This window comes from Polypterus senegalus, chromosome 14 (genome assembly GCF_016835505.1).
Source record: "Polypterus senegalus isolate Bchr_013 chromosome 14, ASM1683550v1, whole genome shotgun sequence".
In the NCBI taxonomy this organism is placed as follows: domain Eukaryota; kingdom Metazoa; phylum Chordata; class Cladistia; order Polypteriformes; family Polypteridae; genus Polypterus; species Polypterus senegalus.
Genome location: NC_053167.1, coordinates 30,849,452 through 30,869,531, shown reverse-complemented (window position 1 = coordinate 30,869,531; position 20,080 = coordinate 30,849,452). Strand labels below are relative to the sequence as shown.

At 36.8% G+C, this 20,080-nt stretch overlaps 2 protein-coding genes across 4 annotated transcripts in view; one reads left to right on the top strand and one right to left on the bottom strand.

The window, feature by feature from the left end:
- Positions 1 to 6,685: 6,685 nt before the first annotated feature.
- Positions 6,686 to 13,902, bottom strand: LOC120514599 (proteasome subunit alpha type-7-like). The gene is made up of 7 exons (XM_039735074.1): positions 13,653 to 13,902; positions 12,983 to 13,109; positions 12,645 to 12,769; positions 10,652 to 10,774; positions 10,182 to 10,301; positions 7,457 to 7,519; positions 6,686 to 7,069 (listed from the first exon to the last, which is right to left on the bottom strand). The coding sequence occupies exons 1-7, from the start codon at positions 13,746 to 13,748 to the stop codon at positions 6,986 to 6,988; spliced, it is 738 nt and encodes a 245-aa protein (XP_039591008.1). The 5' UTR covers positions 13,749 to 13,902; the 3' UTR covers positions 6,686 to 6,985.
- Positions 13,903 to 14,228: 326 nt separating this feature from the next.
- LOC120514943 (calcium-responsive transactivator-like) overlaps positions 14,229 to 20,080 on the top strand; it is a 43,300-nt gene continuing 37,448 nt past the window's right edge. For 2 of the 3 annotated variants that reach the window (XM_039735605.1, XM_039735603.1), the window contains exon 1: positions 14,229 to 14,365. In XM_039735605.1, the coding sequence (XP_039591539.1) occupies positions 14,297 to 14,365 (69 nt within the window). In that variant the 5' untranslated portion in view covers positions 14,229 to 14,296. Of the gene's footprint in view, positions 14,366 to 14,578; positions 14,648 to 20,080 lie in introns of those variants that run through there. The other variant, XM_039735604.1, reaches the window with a different exon arrangement.

Below are 20,080 nucleotides of genomic sequence, written 5' to 3'. Positions count from 1 at the left end.
GAATGATCGCACCAACTACTTCAATTAACTCCCCGCGGCCATGCAATCGCACCCACAGAGGCTTTATGGATTTAAAACCTGACCCCTTTTCTTTTGAAGCTGCAGACCTGCTATACCACAAGACCTGTAAGCGTAAAAACAAAACATACTGCTTACAATTACTGTGGTTCCTCTACTTAGGAAAAAACGCAATATACTAAAAGTCCTTAAGACTCGAAGTAATTAACAGCTTGGCAGTTTTATATTACAAGTAAAACTAATGATTGTTCTGTAAGTTTATTTCCCCTTTGTCCTAGTCTCTTTGCAGTATCTTTTTGAATATCTAGTCTACTTGCTGAACGGCACTATCATTAACAAGCACATTTTTCTATACCTTATTGTTTCCCTAGGTGGTAAGTTAGTCATATCCTATGGATGTTTGTAAACGCCTTTAGTTTTTTTTTTTAGCACTGACACACAGTATCATCTATTTGCACAGGCGCAGGGCTTTAATTCTTCAGTCACACAAAACTCCTGATACCTTCATCCAATTGTTCTTTCCACTCTGCACTCTGTGAATTATCTCAGCATCTCATTCTCCATCTTGTATTACCACTAGCTATTTAAGTTTATCCAGTCTTTTTAATTGCTCTACTGTACCTGCAGGGTAACAACTGAATCCTGATTCACAAATTCTGCATTCTTCCACTTCAATCTACTTTCCTGTAATATCTGTACCCTTTTTGTTGTACTTCTGATTGTTGTTTCTTATTCTGTTGTTCTATATGACTCCACACATCCATCTCAACAATTTCATCCAACTTCTTTTCCTTTACTATCCAATTCTCTCTGCTCCATATGCCATTGCTAGATTCACCACAGTCTTACAAACCTTACACAAAAGTGGGAAGAGATGAAGAAGCACCACAGCAGAGACACAACCCCTGTGAAGTTTAGGGATATACCAGTAAACCCAGAGAATCGCAAATCCGAGTGCAAAGGTTTAAATGAAATAAATTGGAAACAAAAAATTCATAAAATGGTAAATTCAAAATAGTTCAAAGATTTCGTTATAAACAACATTTTTGGTAAAGATGGTTTCCTGTTGTTGAATCAGTTCTCCCTGGTATGGAGTAGTTAAAACCTTCACTTTAACGTCACATGAGTGCCAGACTCTTGAAAAGGTAACATAAAGTTATCCATGTTCAAATACAGGCTCAGATACTGTAGGTAAATCCCTACTTTGTCCATGGTTTGTCCTTGGGATTTGTTGATCGTCATGGCAAATGCAGCCTTAATGGGAAATTGGCATCATTTAAGTTTAAAAGATAATTCCAGGTTTGAACTTGTAAGGTCAATTCTGGGAATCAAAACAGTATGGGATCCCGTAAGCACTTGTGTCTCAATAACATTTTCTCTCATGCTGTTCACGACCAACCATGTAATGTTGCATAAACCTTGTTTAGTATTAAGGTTTCTTAATAGCATGACTATTGTCCCTACTTAAAGGTTAAGATTATGTTGTGGTAATCCGGCCGGGTTAATAATGTTTAAATATTCTAAATATATGGGAAATTAAGATGCTCAGTTTCGTGTTCAGAATCAACACTGTCAGTACTTAGAAAGATGTGGCTTTCTCCAGGAAGCAATCCCATCACTTGGTTATTTATCTGGTCAACGTCAATAGGTTGTATATGCGGTGGTGTGCGCGTTCGCATTCGGGTGGCGGTTGTATTGTGCATGGCTTGCTTCTGGCCTCTGTCATCCATTCATATATACAAACATTACTAAACGAAGGTTGTATATGCGGTGGTGTGCGCGTTTGCGTTTGGGCGGCGGTTGTATTGTGACCTGAAGTTTAGTTTACAGGTTGTGTTGTTTGGGTGCCACCTACTGACTCTGGGAAGCCGCTTTCGGTGCGTCTGGACTTTGGCATCTGTGCATATATACAACCATCATTTAGTAATATAGATGTAATGCTAGATCATTTGTGGGATGACAGTTTTTTTATGATCATAAGAATTACTTCTAAACACTGAAATCACTTCATTATTTTTTTTCTTGCCTGGAGACTCCTCACTCCCCACATATAAAATTCTATTTGACTTGCCATGATATTCAAATTATGCAAGAAGCTGAGTTTTTTGGCAGGGTCCTCTTACCAGCATTATATGCCCATGGACAAAGTAGTATGCTGGAGACCCCATTTTGATAGCAAAAGAGAAACATACATAGGCATCAGAAACATGGTGGGCCTCCTATGCTCCTGGGGCCCTCAGCCAGTGTGCCCATATATTAAGATGGCCCTGCATTTTGGGGTTCCTCCCTGTTTTTGGCCTTCTAGACCACAAAAAAACCCTTAATTGTGGATCATTTTGACCCATATTGTGTGCAGGAAATTATACCCTTCTGATAAAGAGTAATCCAATAAGTGTCTTTCACCAAATTTATCAGACACACTTGAAAATGTGCACGCCACACCAGTCGATCTCAGGGGTTCACCCTCTACAATGGGATACGACGGGTCAAAGTTGCTTATTTTCACAAAAAATAAGTTTCACAAAACTTTGAAAAAATGTGGATTGGTAATATAAGCATGTGTTGTGTCATTTTATTTTATTTTGAGGGTGCTGATCACGAATGTGATTATATTTGTGACGCTTGTTTCTTTACCAGTGCTTCCCTTTAAAAGCCACTCCCAGATTGTTAAAAATGGCAGATTTCAAAGATAAGCATGTGGAGTATTGTTTTAGATGATTTCAAAAACAGTGATTTCAAGTATGAGGTTATTTTTAATTTCTGATCCTTAAGAAGGACTCACACCCTCTACGGACCTCTATTAGAGGGCGAAAAATTACAAATTTCGATTACAACCAAGAATATTAAGAATTTAAATATTTAATTGAAGCAAAATTTTAATATTTCAAATATTTGATGCATCTATTCTTGTTTGTTATGTACATTGGCACACACTTGTGATTGGGAGACAGCCAAAGGGCCTAAATGATACCAATTCCATGGCAGACCAGGGTGCGGAAGGGTGTGCTGACTGTCCCTCTCAATCTCTGACGTTGTTGCAGTGTAAGAGTTCACATTAACCTCTGTACTGTTAGACCTGAGAGTCATTTGGGCTGTAAAAACAGCATTAACAGGATTAGTCCTGAGTGTTACTTGGGCAACTGTACAGACGCATCTTGTGTAAGTGTTAGACATGAGGATTACCCGGGCTGTAAAAATGCTAACAGTGCTAGTCCCGAGCATTATTCAGGCAACAGTGTCTTCCAGAAGCATCAGGCTTGAATGTAACCTGGGTAATGGAGCGGACATGTCTTCTCTTAGCCTCATAATGGCATCTGCTAAGAGACGTTTTTCAGCAGCCCAGGTGTTACATGCTCTTGACAGTCATATGAGCAGTGATGTGGAGGAGCCTCTCATTAGCATGGATATGAAGTGAATCCGTCTTCAAGCAGTGAAACTGAAATGGACAGTAAAACCAAAAGCGATCTTGATGAATCCGAAAGTGAGACTCGCATTTTGGTTTCTGTTGACTCTGCTTCAAATAAACCAGCACCACCTCATTTTGATTTTGTGGGGCAGTCAGGAATAAAAGTGAACATTGACAGCAAAAATCCACGTACTTACCTGAAGTTATTTCTTGATGATGATGTGATCAAAAGAATTGTTGAGATGAACTATTATGCTGAACAGTGTTGGGTAAAGAACCGTACACCTAAACAGTTTTCCTGTTCAAACAGATGGGAAACAGTAGCTGCTGATGAAATCTAGTATTAACTTCATCATTATTATTAGCAATATTCATTTCATATTATTATCCTTTTTACACTTCTGACTTTGTAGTTTTAGTGTTTTGCATGTTTTACAGTAGTAAGTTATATTTAATAAAGATGTAATTTTCTCAAGTCAAAAAACACAAAGCTTTTTACATGTTTATTTGAGAAAAAAATGTAATGCTAAGGTTAAAAGTACTGAATGGATAAATATAAGGTGGAGATATGCACTGGAGAGGAGAGGAATGAAGGTCAGTAGGAACAAGACAGAATACATGTGTGTAAATGAGAGGGAGGTCAGTGGAATGGTGAGGATGCAAGGAGTAGAGTTGGTGAAGGTGGATGAGACTAAATACTTGGGATCAACAGTACAGAGTAATGGGGATTGTGGAACAGATGTTAAAAAGAGAGTGCAGGCAGGGAGGAATGGGTGGAGAAGATTGTCAGGAGTAATTTGTGACCACGGGTATCAGCAAGAGTGAAAGGAAAGGTCTACAGGATGGTAGTGAATCAGCTATGTTAGAAGGGTGGGAGACGGTGGCAATGACCAGAAAGCAGGAGACAGAGATGGAGGTGGCAGAGTTAAAAATGCTAAGATTAGCTTTGGGTATGACGAGCATGAACAGGATTAGAAATGAGTACATTAGAGGGTCAGCTCAAGTTGGATGGTTGGGAGACTCAGTCAGAGAGGTGAGATTGTGTTGGTTTGGACATGTGCAGGGGAGAGATGCTGGGTATATTGGGAGATGGATGCTAAAAGATAGAGCTGCCAGGGAAGAGGAAATGAGGAAGGCCTAAGAGAAGGTTTATGGATGTGGTGAAAGAGGACATGCAGGTGATGGGTGTAACAGAACAAGATGCAGAAAACAGGATAATATGGAAGAAGATGATCCGCTGTGGCAACTCCTAACGGGAGCAGCCGAAAGAAGAAGATAAATATGTGAACAAGTCATTTTTAATGCTTTGATTGAATACTTTTACACACCACTATATCTAGATAGACAGATGGCACGAAGAGATTATAATAATTCATTTTATTATTTTAAAGAAAGTGCTAACAGGGAATTTGGCTACCATATCTTGATTTTTAATTGATTCATTGATTTTTTTTTTTTAAATAATACATATATGATTCTTCTTTGGTGTGCAGAAGGCATATTAAGAGTCTGCCATCTGAGGAGAATGAGGCATTGAGTAAAATGTTGTGAAAGTTAACTGAAAGGTGTTCATTATTAATCTACTGAAGTTTGGTTTTATGTGAAATAAAACTATTGTTAGGTGTGCAATAATAAGTAAAGGTTGTCCAGAAAGGCTTAATCAGGTTTCATAAGCAAACATGTAGCATGTATGGTGGGTGCCTGAAGACATCTCTCATGGATTAAATCTAATCTGAAACAGATTTTGGACAGTCCACGTTGCGAGGGATGCATGTGATATGTAAATTAGAACTGAATTAAACAGTGTTTTCCACAGATTATTTTATTGTTTCTCAATTAGTTTCTGAGTTGGTTAACATTTATGTAGACTACAGATCTCTTAGAGATAATACATCTGTGTAAAAAATGAAAATTATTTAATCATTCTTGTATGTGGAAAATTGTCCTAATCCATCCATGAATTGTCTTTACACATTTAATTCATTGCAGATAGGTAAAAGGTTGAGTTTACCTCTGGACATGATGCATGGCTGGCACTGAAACAGTAATAATTCCATAGAATTTTTGAAATTAGAATTTAAGAACAAGTTAATGGATTTTTTTTAAGAACTACTAATGCTATGAGGCTCACATTAATGCATACTAGAAGTTTAGCCCTGGCTCCCTATGAACCAATATGGCAAATATATTTGTACATGTTTCATGTGGCATTAACAATCAATATATTCAACTAAATATGTTAGACATACTTAGAAAATATATATATATTTTCCTGCAGTGGGCTGGTGCCCTGCCTGGGGTTTGTTCCCTGCCTTGCGCCCTGTGTTGGCTGGGATTGGCTCCAGCAGACCACCGTGACCCTGTAGCAGGTTGGATAATGGATGGATGGATATATTTTTTCAATATGCACTTTTGTTTTTTTCTGGGATGTTTGTTTATTAGTGTTATCTCTGTGCTCATCAAAAGTAGCCTTTTGTGGTTGAAATACTTGCACTACAATAAATGTTTTATATTAGTCAGCATCCATTAGTGTACTGTTTCTCAAACTTAGTCCTGGGGACCTTATGTGATTTTGTTCCAACTAATTTCTTTTTTGTTGGGCCTGATGCTGACATAGTTGCAGCCTGTTAGCATTCAGTGTCATGTGCTTGGGTGTCTGGTTTGGTTGTTATATTTTTTTCTATAGTCTTCAGTTTTTAACTGTCTTTTTGTCATTTATGTATTAATTTACCCCTTTCTGTTGTCTTTGCTTCCTTAATTATATCGTAATATAGACAATTAACAATGAGCACTGTGGACATGGGTTAAATGACTGGAATATAGCAAGCCTTTATATACATTACATAAGGCTGAAAATCTTAATTACTTTAGTTTGTTTTTTATCATCATCGTTATAAATTTCCATTCTATTTTTTTCTAGATGTTCTGGTTATTTAAGCCATTATTTACGAGTGAACACCTAGTGGGCCTGACACTGAAATACTATAGCTGCCTCTTTTATCATTCGCAATCATTTGCAGCCATGTCTAATCCGCTCGTTATCATCAGATCATTAACTGGAGCAAAGTCCTCAAAAATTGTGATTGAAATATTAAACTGACAAACTATGAGTTAAGAACTTAAACCTATGACAAACATACAAATAGTTCTACATTTCTGGTGAATGTTAATCTCCCAGAAGATAGCAAGACATTTCCTGCCTTAATGTTACTCAGATTCTTAAAGGATAATGCTAAAAGTTAAACACAGTTTTAGACAGAGCAGTCTTAAAAATTATGCAAAATATTTTATTATTGCATTCACCAAAATATGATTAAATATGGGTCACAGATTAAGTTGATTAATAATAAAATCAAGTACTTTTCATTTGTATTTAGGAAATGTGTCTTATCTTGCAACATCTGCATGACCAGAAAATCTGAAAGCCACTGTGGCAGTTTACAGCATTATTATTTTACCTGGTACCAAAAATCCAAATATAAACAAATATTTGATTTTTTTCCAAAATATTGGACCTGAAGTGCTTTGTTTCTTTAGAAGGCCACATAAAAAAATAATGTTTCAAATTTTTGTCTTCTTTTGCTTTTCGGCATCCTCTTTCTCAATTTCAGAGACATATTTTTCTATTTCTTGTGGTTGTAGGATCTAGAATAATAAAAAGAACAAAAGTTAAAGACTTGATATCCAAATGAAAAAGTTTAGTGCCTTTCACAAAAAGAAATTAAGCATCTGAGTAAGAGAATTTATTATGTTTCACAGTTAAATGATAAATATAATACTGTTGTATTTTAAAAGATGTAAGGATGGATATCCCAATGACTGGAATGTACATTACTTTTTCTAAATACATGTATTAAATAATAAATATTTTACATTAAAAACAATTAGAATCACTGCATGTATCTATGTATGTCTATGATAAAACAAGGCAGATAAAATAGCAAGTGTTACAAGACCTTGAAAAATTAGTATAGTCAAAGAATGTGAATCTGCAAACAGTGAAATTATCTTTCAAGTTAATGTTATACAAACCTTTAAAGTTTCCCCTTTTCTCATCACTGCTAATTCAAGGTTTTTACTTCCGCTCTGAACTACCTAGTAGGGAAAAATATTAAGGTCATTATATGCAGATTAGTCTTCCTAACATACTTGTATACCTTACTAATAAACGTTTTCGGTCAATAATTAATTCCATTAAAATTAAATGTAGTTCTCTTATAAGTTTGAGAAAGTAAGATACCATCATTTCCAAAAGGATCAATCTGTTCTTGTATAATGTATCTGCACATCTATTTTTTTCCCAGGCTACAGAGATGCAGCCCTGAATAATCCTAATAGAAGTTGAAGCAAATGATTAGGGCTGATAACAAATGAAGGAAGTCTCTTCAGACCATCAGGCTTATCTATGAGATAATTTAAAACTGGACATTTGATCCTCCAGCATGACCTTAAAGGTTGCAAGTGTAAAATACGTGCTTCCTAAGCTTAGTTTTAAAGGCACACAGATTGAGTCTCTACATGCCTCCTCTGGTTTGTGATTTACTGCTCAATAAAATTAAAAACAAAAAGTAGAGAAAACAACTGAGTAAGCAAATACAAATTATATTGAAAGTGGGTCTTTTCTCATACATATGTATGGTAACTTAGACAATTAAGTCATTGATATTACATTATAATTAAGTTGAGGTATAAAAATAACAAGCAAACCCATCTGGTTTTTATATGTGCTAGCATGGCATGAAAAAAAGATTAGTACGAGAGGGGTGATTGCTTTGACAAGTTTGAAAGTGGTTTCACTGATGAAGACTGCTCAACTTATTGATGTTTCACAATGAACAGCAGATAAGGTAATCATACCCTAGACGTCAGAGTTAAAGACAACATCAGCTGGCAGCAAATACAGATGAAAGTGAAAAATATTTGCTTGTGATATCCAGTCAGTTCTTCAAGAAGCAAAGCTATTCTGGATCAATTGACAAACTCTCATTCTGTACTAAGATGTGAGCAGGAAATTTCATTGAGAGATCTTTTGAACTTGACATAAGGTATGTTAGTAGAGTAGCACTGCACAATATCCCTTGTGGCACACACCAGAAACAATCCATCAGTAGAAAATGCTTGTCCGATACTTGGAATTAGTCTCGGAGCTGTGCTATGGTTGGACCACTTTCCTACATGATTTAAGTAATTCTGACCGATCATATTTATTCAGTGCCTGATGGGAATGGGATCTTACAGGATTTAAACCAAGATTAATAAGGCACAGGCAGACAATGAATGGTCTGAAGAAAATGGTACTTTCCACCATAATCAAAAACACCCAATAATGTGATTTCACAATCATGTTGCTTTCCTGCAGCCAAGTTTAAGATACTTGCAGAATCTATGCTGAGGTGCGCCAAACTCGTTCTGGTGGCTTGTAAAGGCAATTTTCACAGGTGTTTTCTTTGTCAGTTAAGTTTATTTCACTAGTGCATTCTTTCTCATAACATTTTTATCCCTAAATTCAGTTTGCATTTTTTTTCTACAGACTTCAACCTGTTGCCTTACAAATAACATCCCCCCCCAATAAGCAACTTTGCCCTGACAATAAAAATAAATGAACAGAAACAATTTCTATAGTGTCTTTGGATTTAGAAAAAAAAGTGGGAACACAGGGATGTGCAATGAAGATGTAGTGAATAAGAAGTGGTTTATATTCATAATGCTCGCTTTGTTTCACTACCCAAGTGCCAATTTCTATTGTCAAGGTCCAAGAGCCAGCCAAGATGATTTAGGGTGCCATGGGTGCTTCCCATGGCAGGGGGGTTGCTACCAGTCACTGCCAACTGGGGAAAGACCTAGGATATGCTAGAAAGATTCTACACTCTCAAATATCTGGAAATTTCCCAGGAAAAGATAGAAAAAAATTATCTTTCAAAAAATTCCTGTTTTACGTAGCTCAACATGTTACCATCATGACCCTAAAAAGGAAATGGGGATAGAAACCAAAGTGATGTGAAAAAGACAACAATCTTCACTTATTAGCAGTACCATAATTCATCATTTTCATATTCACATAGAGTTGTTACTGTTGTCAGAAAGGTACATAGTATGTAGTAGTTGCAGTAATAAAAACACTACAAGTTTTTGTGAGACATGTTTTCAATTTTTATAAAACCATTGGCTAGAAGCTGGTGTCTTAGTCATACCCATGTTATTCAAATTAGAGATGAATGATGATGGTGTTGCATCTGAAGTGCAGATACAGACATATTCTCATGTGAACATCATGTGTCTATATAATTCCACCATCACTTCCTAAGCTCAATATGTTGCCAGGGTATTTTTTGCTATTGTCTGGGTACCACAAGTGAAACAGTATTCCACACTATTCATATGCAGACCATAACAAAACCTGCATAAATTATACACAAATATTGTAGGCATCATTTTTCACTAGAAAAATATATCTATAATAATATTTTCTTTAGCTTGCTTTATCCAATTCTGAGTTGCTCAGGGGTCAAAGCACACTCCAACAAAGCAAGAACCTGCCCTAGATAGGATCTTCTTCCATCAAAAAAAAGTCCACTTACACAAACACTTGCACTCTTTACTGACGCAGTTTACATTTGTGTATTAACTGAACAAACACATCTTTGGGGATATATATGTGAGGAAGACCAGAGTTTCTCAGAAGAAAAAACATGCACACTTAAACAATTCACAAATGTCTATGTTTAAAATATAAAGGATTTTTTTGTGTACATTGTACCTCTAGCAGAGCTCTAATAGCAAGCTTTATTGCTTCTCCATCTGACTCCATTGCTTCGTCCTTGTAGTTTTTCTCAAGAAATTCACGAACAGATTTTGCAGACCGTCCAATTGCATTAGCCTAGACATTTGGTGAAAAAGCAGTGTCAAGAAATATCTCTCCATTCTTCATTAACATATTGAATTTTTGGAAAATCATTATAAAACTATTTTTTATGATCATATACGTCATCATTACAAATACGACGGTATTTGTTTATGGAATTCGCTCTAAGTATTGTTATTTCAAACCAATTTAAAGTTTGATTTCTTTAGTAATTTACTTGTAGTAGATGAAATACATTTCTGTTACAGATTTTATCTTCATTATTTGCTTTCTTTGTTTGTTTGTACAAAGTGTCACAAATAATTAAGAGCTCTCTATTTTTGCCAACATAGTAAATAAAAAAAAAAAATTCTACTGTTGCCTACCTTCCATGCGTGGTATGTTCCTGAGGGGTCAGTCTGATATAATCTCGGAGTGCCATCAAAGTCAAAGCCCACAATCAAAGAGGAAATACCAAAAGGTCTGCGACCATTACTCTGTGTGTAACGCTGGCAAAATTATCAAATAATAAATTAAGTTTGGTCAAAATATAACCTTAAAAAAATATGCATTGCTTTTTCCATTTTCTTTAGTTTTATTTTGTTAAAAAAAAGATGTACAACTTTTGGATAAATGGCAAATAAGTGCATTTTAAAACCATTAAAAATGTGTATTACTGATATGAACAAGAGCCAGTATGCATTGTTTAGTATGCCTAAGATAAGCCCCACTTTTTCTGTGCTCTACCTTGCATTGTTGCAAAACTTAAGTATTTTGCCTTGCAGATGATGGACTTGGGGAGGAAGAAAAAATGTGTGTCCCTCATTGGGTTGGGCTGTGCAGAATTCTGCCCTTCTTAGAAGCAAAAGTTATGATCTTGTTAATGTGTTGAAGCCTGACATGTGCTTTTTGTCTCTTCTATTTGTGACTTTCATGAACAGTAGACCAAGGCTCAGCTGAGACTCAGAGATTATGTACAGTCTGTGAATCTAAGGGCTGCATCTTTGCTAATTATGGATGATGTTGTCACGTTGGTCTCATCAGGCTGTAACCTCCAGTGCAAAGTAGAATGGTTTTCAGATGACTGTGAAGCATAAGGGATGATAATCACCACTTTTAAATTTGAGGTTACAAATCAGTCTGGACCTGTGTTTACAGGTAAGCTGTGAAGACATTTAAAGTTCCTCGAGTCTTATCCACTAGTAAGTGAATATGAGATTAACAACTAAATTAATGCTGCAGTAGCAGATTTGCAAATACTGTTTCAAACTGGTGGCAAACCTTGTCCTAAATCTCAAACAAAACTCTTGATTAACCAACCAATTAAACTACAACCTTGCTGTGCCTAAGGTCAAAGGCTCTGGTGTAGTAAATTAAACTATGAGAACAAGTGGACAAAATCAGGCTTCTGTGTAACTTAGGGTTTACTCTCCATGATAAGTTTAGGGCCTCAGAAATATGGAAGAATCTTGATGTAGATGTGCTGCTTCTTTGGACTTAAAGGAAAGGGTTGAGTAGGTTAGAGCTTCTAATATAGGTGCCAGTGTACAACTGCCATTGGAGCATAGGGTTAAAGATTCTCTCATCAAATTGGATGACCCAGCACATACTTCACTATATAGTGCCTAGAAGAGGGTAGTTGGCTGAGGTCTCCAGGACTTTGACTGTGTTTCTTTGACTTTCTGTTTTACAATTTTCCACCTCCTTCATAATTAATTAATGGTCAGATATAGTTTCTTATTGTTTTCTGTGTGTTTTAACAAATCTGTATCTTGATATGTACTAATTCTGTAATTAGTATAATCTATACTTGTATTTTACCTGAGAATTTGTTTGTAGCACTCTGAGAATGCACACAGTGAAGAATGTATACAAAAAAAAGTTGTAAGTAAGAGATTAAATGTGAAGAGTTGTAAGTAAGTGGATATATTATATTGCCCCATCAGCCTGACAGTCTCCCTTAAAATATTGTTGATGATCAGTCCAGCTTGGCATATTGTCATCACTGCTGTCATTAGAAAATGCAAACAGACTGTGAAAGTGATTTGAACAAGCATACAAGTTTTACAACTTGTATAAATAAACTAATTATTTATAGTGCTTGAATAATTTCCATCTACCTGTAATTCTAAAATTGGGTCAACCACGTTCAGAAAATGCATGGAATGAACAAAAAAAATTAAATTTCAGTTTTATCCTTTAACTAGCAAAAGCAGTGTTTTTGTTCCTCTAATTGAAAGAAAACATTTTCTGTATACAAATATACAATTGTAGCTGTTAATCTCCTATCTCTCTCACTAAGCCAGTAACCAGTGGTAAACTTAACATAACTGGACATAATTGGTATACTTGTACTCAAAGATAACAAAATGTGAATACCTGCTTGAGACTGGAGATGAAGCGTGTAATGTACTCCACTGTAACAGGGTCTTCTACTGTAAGTCTGTGGCTCTGGCACTCCACACGAGATCTGTTTATGACAATCCTGGCATCAGCTGTAAGGCCTGCAAATATATGTGATGCACCATGAAGAATACACAAAGATGAAATAAGATCCATGTACATGTGAATTCAGTAAATTATACACTTGCATAAAAAGTCAGGAATAGCATCTTGTTACATTTCTAGACTTTATCCATCCCACGTGGTATGGTATGATGTGCATTGTCATTATGGTCATCCCCTACATGCAGAGTAAGGTTTGTTTTGTTTTTTACCTGCAAAAGCCATGAAGACGTGGTCATCCAGGGAACAGATTTTGCGTACCGTTCGCTCATCTTGGAGTTTAGCAATGGATTTCTTCTCCACGCCGAGGACAACAATATTTTTACCTCGCACGCCCACCTGTAAGTAACAGACAGTGTTCAGCAGGGCAAGACTTTGGGCTGATTTATTTTACAAAATGTGCCCGACTGACTAAATGAAAACAATAAAAAAAGGAAAATATATGAAAGACGAAAAAATTACTAAATATTTTGATCACCATTGAGTAGCTTATTTAAAAAAAAGTCTCATCTATTTTCTGCACTCAACCTTATCCTCGTCCCTTAAATAACTACATTTGTTTGTAACTAGAGACAAACAAAATGAACAAATACCGATCCCTCATGACAACAGCAAAGGCAATCAGAATACAGCAGTCATCGGTTAAATTAACTCTACTTTTTCATTGATTAATACAGTACTGTACATCCCTTCGATTACTATGCAAAATGTGAAACAATCCTTCTTTCGCAAATACACTGAAAACCCAGCAGAAGCGTAATTAAAAAGGAGCGACATGAAAAACTGAAAAATCTACAAGTGTTGTATAACTGGTGAGTTAACATAATCCGGATTTGGTATGATGTGATGGTTCGGCCGCACGAGTTGCCGGCAAATTCTCACCGCTGCGGAACCCTTCTTCACGGCTTCTTGCGCGTATTCTACTTGAAACAGGTGACCGTCAGGTGAAAAGACGGTGATCGCTCGGTCGTAACTCATCCCGGATCCAGAAATGAGTTACAACAAATGCGTTAAATCTTTCGAAGGGCAGTCTCACAGAGAGTGAATTCACTGTTAAATTAAAACTGAAAGTAACCGCGATTCGAAAGAAGCTAAATCATGCAGCAGCGCCTCTTCCGGGTACGTACGGTGGCTCAGCCATCGGGTGCTTTGCGCTGGCTTGGCGCTGCGCCCGAAAACCTGCGCATTTTGCTTCGAGAATCAAGAACAGCACGAGCCCTGTCGACTGGAGTGTACCATCTTGGGCTCAGGGGTAGAGCGGTATTTTGGTCCCATTATAATTAATAAGCGTCTACAAAACATGAGTGTATATGGGATGTTATTTGATTCTAAATATTGTTATATGCTTTATTTTTCTTCACGGTCCTGATTACGTATAAATAATGGGCATACTGTATGCTGTGGAATACTCCAATTATGTTGATACTCCCTCCTCTTTTCACTAAATGGGTATCTTTGGACAGTAATAGGAGATCTATAATAAAATATTAGAATAATAAAAACGCTGAAGTAGAAGCCCTTTTAAAATGTCAGTGGCGTTTGCCTCAAGTCGTCCCAGGAGCAAAGGCGAGGTAACCCAGCAGACAATACAAAAGGTAAGCGGGCTCGTTGTTTATTTCCCTTGTCATTGTACAGCAATAGTTAGCTGGGTAGGTGCTGATAAAATTAGGTTTCAATGGTGGGAAAAGTAGTGGATTTCAGGGATTGAGTGAATGGATATCTGTCTCGTTAAACAAAGCAAGGTGGCCTTTTAAGAGCCCGAGAAGCAGCAATACATCAAGTGGTTCTTCTGGTTTTCTTTTTCATTTGGCGTTACAGCAATGATTTTAAAAATTAAAAGCAAAACCAAGTAAAATATTGGTATGGAGACATCACAGGTAAGTCACATTGCGTTGCATGTGTAATGTCACAGTGGTTTAGCCAAAATGCTATTGTTTTAATTATTAATTAAAAAAAAGGATTGTAGTAATCCAGTCTGTCTGTATGTCAGTGTTTTCAGTTCGCCAGTTACAGTTTATTCTAGAGCTCATAACTGAAAGTGTCATTAAGCCTGAAAAACGGGAATGATAGTACAGTGGTTATAGAGCTTAAAAGCGTTTCAGTTATCGTTTATGGTACTGTTAAAATTAATTGCAACATTTTTTTGTCATACAGCTAAACAACTTTGCAAGGTGTCATCTGTCTCTCAGTGCATAGGTTTTATTAGTTTTGTATCAATCTGCGCAATTATAATACGGTGTGAAATGTTTTATTTTATATTACTATCTTTTCTCTATCGTGTCTCGTTCCAGACATGTGCATACTAAATGGCAACTCTGACTTACGCTAGTGTAGTTGAGTGTGGTTATGTACTCAATGCACGTGTGTCTTTGTGCCTGTCCAAGGCTGTTTACTGTCTCACACTCCATACTACAGGAATAGGCTGCAGCTTCTTGAACCTCTTGATAATGAATGGTGCTTTCCTCTTAATCACTGAAAATTTCATTTTATAAATTTTATTGGTGACTAGACTGACCTCATGCAAACGAGTGTGTATGTCTGTAGCTTCCGATAAACAGGTGATATGTCCCCGACTATTTCTTGCTTTGCACCCAGTGCTGCTGAAATTGTCTTTGGTGCAGCACAATCTTGTTTTGGATAACGTTTGCTATGAACATTAATATATACTTTTTTTAATTCAGAAATATTTGTGCCATATTTTGTGATTTTCTTTAAATAATTTTATAGTTTGTCATATTCTCTGTCTGTGAGGTAAGTACTGTATATGTGGAAAACTGCTTGTTTTCTTTGTTTCATTTTTTTCTTTACTTATTCCAATTATTTATTTAATCAGGTGTAATGTTTGAAGTCACTGCTCAGTTAAAGCCTTTTTTGGATACATCATATCCTTATCTGAAGTTTCCTTTGTATTCTATGCTGCTGAAATTGTATTCCCACCTAGAGGACGTTGCCAAATTCTCTGTTCTCCAAAAGATGGTGCTGTGGAGTCCACACACTTGTGCACATATGTTTGCAGGTGTTATTTTTGTTCCCTCAAATATTTTTGTGAAAATATCAAAGCAGCATCCTAGTATTTAACCAGATTAGTTTTTAGTGTAAATGCCAGCTCAAATCTAAAGACAAAACATATGACATTTTTCTTACATAAGAAGCGCAAATGAAGAGCAGGATGGGATGGAGGAGGTGGAATTTTTCATCATTATATGCTCATCCCAACCTGCCAGGTTGAATGAGTGGGGATTAGTGGGGTTTTAAAATATATGAATTAATGAATGAGAAGTTTCAACAAGGAGAGTATGGCCGCATATCAGCTGGCACTTGTAAATAATTGAATTGATGACCGCATAAATTGAAGACGCAGGAGGAAAACTAAACAGTCAGTCATTGTCCAACCCACTATATTCTAACACAGGGTCATGGGGGTCTGCTGGAGCCAATCCCAGCCAACACAGGGTGCAAGGCAGAAACAAATCCCGGGCAGGGTGCCAGCCCACCACAGGAAAACTAAACACCTGTTGGAAAAACAGCTCTTTGGAGTTGAACCCATTATTGACTGTTCAGAATGCATTACTGGTTAAACTATATTTAAAAGCAGACCATATATATTTCATGTATTTCTGCTTACCTTCTCTAAAAATGGCCAAATTGTAACAAAAAAAAATTGTAAAATGAGCACCAGCACACACTATCATAATTTATATATATTAATTAAAAATATTAGAAACTACCACTTGAAGTGAAGGCATAATTGATATAATGCCAGTTTAGTTAGTCAGTGCAGCTGAAGTGTTTAGTGCAAAATGTTAAGTGTGGCACAGAGTTGGAGTGATTTGCACTACTACCTCATCACACCAAGGACCTGTTTTTAGTTCCTGTCCTAGTTTCTGGGTTTGAATGTTCTGATCATGTGTGTACTAATATTATTAATAATACCTTGTTATACATAAAGTATTAACTTAAAAAGTAGCAATACAGAAATAATTTAATAAACTGGAAAGTGAAAATTACATGCCATTATCTCTGTAATTAACATTGTGTGGTTTTCTATTAGAGTATTTGTTATTAACTTATTCTGAGGGCAATATACATGATAGAAGCATTGTAGTTTGATTGTGCTAAGCTAGTTACTATACAAGTTGTGTCTATTAATATTGTATACAAATTAGATTTTTTAACTATGTAAAATATATATCAATTATGAATGATGATTACTGCTGATTAATAACCTGGGGCCTCATGCATAACGCCGTGCCTAGAATTCACATTAAAACATGGCATAGGGACAAAAGTGGAAATGTGCGTATGCACAAAAAAATCCAGATGCAAAAATCTGTGTGTACACCAACTTCCACGTTCTTCCGCTCCATAAAACCCGGTCAGCCTGAAAAGTAATGCACGTGCACGTGCCTGCTGCTACTCCCCAACTCCTCCGAGAATTATGCCTCTTTGAATATACAAATCAATATAAACAGCCCTTAAGCTCAGCGTTCTGTTAAAAGACAATGGCAAAAAAAGGTAGTGGCAAAAGCACGGGAGAAAATTGAAGAATTTCAACTAATACCAAATGGAGGCAAGGAAAAGTATACTATTTGTTGGTTTAAACAGTGGTGTAAACAACAAAAGGAAGTTGATCGAGTGACATAGAGTGTTGGAGAAACTGGAAAACTCAAGTTCACAAAGTCGCACAGTGCCCGAAATAAAAAGAAGTTGTCAGATATCAAAGTCACCATGAAAAGGCGAGTCGTAGCCCACCGTCTGAGTGTCATAAGAAAGCTTATTAGAGTACAGAAAAAAGGAACAAAATAGGGACACAGTGGGGAAAAAAGCATGAAATGTCAACTTTAATCTCGAAATTTCCACTTTAATCACATAGTTTATTTTGTCTTTAAAGTAGAACATCATAAACTTAATCGTTTAATTTACTAGTTTCTCAAATACCATCATAACTAAAGTAGCACATTAAATGCTTTGTTTTGTATTTGCTCTTCTACGTGCTCTATGTGTGTGAATCACTACGTGCTTCTTAAACAGGCTTTCTCTTCCTCTGGCAGGGCACAGAATCCATTACATTCGTGATATTACAGCTCTCTGAATAATTAAAATACTAAAATGTATACTTAATATCATTTTCATGATAATAGTAGTGTGATAGGGGATTCTATCGCTCTCTTGAACCCTCAGACTTGACTCCAGACACCAGGTAAAAGTCCAAATATATGACTTTTTATTACTACACAGTGCGCAAAGAACCCTCCTCTCCACAATACTCCTAAATACACACAATAATCAATACAATAACCAATCCTCCTCTCCCAGACGCGTTGCAACCCTTCCACCCAGCTCAGCTCTTCGTCTGAGGATTTCCCACAGTCCTTTATAGTCCTTGACCCGGAAGTGTTTCGCTCTCTCTGTCCATGTGACTAGGAACACTTCCGGGTCAGATAAAAAGTCCTTTTTCTTCACCCCGGAAGCATGTCATTCCTCTTGTTCATGTGACTCGGACGTACTTTTGGGGCGTAGGGCAAATATTCTTTGCTCCTCTCTGCAGCTCCATCTAGTGGCCCCTGTGGTATCCAGAAGGGCTGAGGATGAAATCTCCATTGTCCATAATTCCCTGCTGGTATTCGGGGCACCTCCATGCTGCAGGGAGAGCTCCATCTGGTGGTCTGGGGGTATTGGCTGGGATGACTGGCCGGCCATAGACCACAGTAGTTAAAGCATGTTATTAAACATGGGAACACGGTGGCGCAGTGATAGCGACGAGCTGGCGCCCCTTCCACAGATTGTTCCTGCCTCACGCAAGATGCTTGCTGCACCATGCCCGACCTTCGATGAAATAATTTATTGCAACAGTACTGTTTCTTTCAAACGTACTAACCCCAAATTCCTGTCCTTCCTTTTCTTTCTTCAAGTAAACAATCGCCACACAATCAGCTCTGTAATAGATGTTAAGCCACCTGTAAACTTAGAATTCTGATTCTTCAAAACTTTTAAGGAACATTGAAATATCTTCGTAGTACATGTTTAATTATTCTATCATCCTATCCATCCAGTGTTGCACCAGCTCCAACAAGAATACAGCGCGAGGCAGAAACAATCCCTGAATGGGCACCAGCTCGTCGCTAGTGCTGAGACACTGTGTCCTCACTTGTTTAATTATTAACAATATAGATTATTTAAATAATGTTAACATTGAGGTAAAAATTACAAGTATATATGCAACACCTATTAATTAGTCCTGTATATATACTGGGAATGATAAAGCACATTGCCGCACCCACAACACGACAAACCAAAGTTTTTTTATGGTGGCTAGAGTGCTAATTTTGCCACCAACCCCCAAGTTTTTCCCTCCAGGCTGGAGGGCCTAAATGCAGGGATGGATGCAGATTAATGTCATACCTAGGACGTAACATTTGCAGGTTAAGGGCCTTGCTCAAGGGCCCAACAGAGCAGAGTCCCTTTTGGCATTTACGGGATTCGAAACGGCAACCTTCCTCAGAGCCACCACTCCACCTCACTGTACCAAGAGTTTAAGAAATACTTTTTTTGCTCTGAATAAGATGTACCAGTAATGACACTTTAAAATAGGAGTTGTCTATAGCTCATGTGTAATTCACTTAATGCATATGAATTCCTTAATCAAAACTTAGTTTATGTTACGTAGTAATAAGTGACGAATAGATGAAAAATGACAAGCCTGTGACACTTCAGTTTTAAAACATTACCAATACAGACTAGGTTATTTTGCTTTTTTTATGCAAGTAATGCCATGAATATAACTAGTTCATATTTTGAGTGATGTCAATTGGACAGTGTTGTTTAAAATAATTAAGGCTTAAAAGTTAGGATACAAATTAGACATAAATGTTCAAAAATATGTCACCTCATTTAAGAAAAATAAACACCAGAGGGGACTGACACTCAATGGGAAAACAAAATACAAATAAAGAAAATAAAAAGCAAATTCATGCAAGTACATTAATTTTCTGTCTGACCATTGTTTCTGCCACTATTTGAGCCTTCTCCACAAACTTTTCTCCTGACTCAGTAAATCTCTAAAAATGAGGCTGATTTAAAAATCATCCAGATGTCAATATCTGAGTTCAGACTTTCTCCATTGATACGAGCGTGGAAGTAGCAGCTCTCATTGTTGTTGCACTTTTGATCATCCTGGAAGTAGCAGTTGCTGTTGTTTCTACACTTTTAATCCTTAATTCACACTTAAAAAGCCAAGTCTACCAAATAGCATCTGACCTGTCTACATTATTAGATGGACAGCAAAGTAATAAATATTTTCTTCTAGGAAA

What these genes read in the sequence shown, in the direction of transcription:
- LOC120514599 (XM_039735074.1), bottom strand. Translation starts at nt 13,748, where the DNA reads ATGAGTTACGACCGAGCGATCACCGTCTTTTCACCTGACGGTCACCTG. An exon ending in TCATCTCCAGTCTCAAGCAG is followed by an intron (nt 10,775 to 12,644) that starts GTATTCACATTT and finishes TAATTTTGCCAG; the next exon opens with CGTTACACACAGAGTAATGG. An exon ending in GAAAAGGGGAAACTTTAAAG is followed by an intron (nt 7,070 to 7,456) that starts GTTTGTATAACA and finishes TTATTATTCTAG; the next exon opens with ATCCTACAACCACAAGAAAT.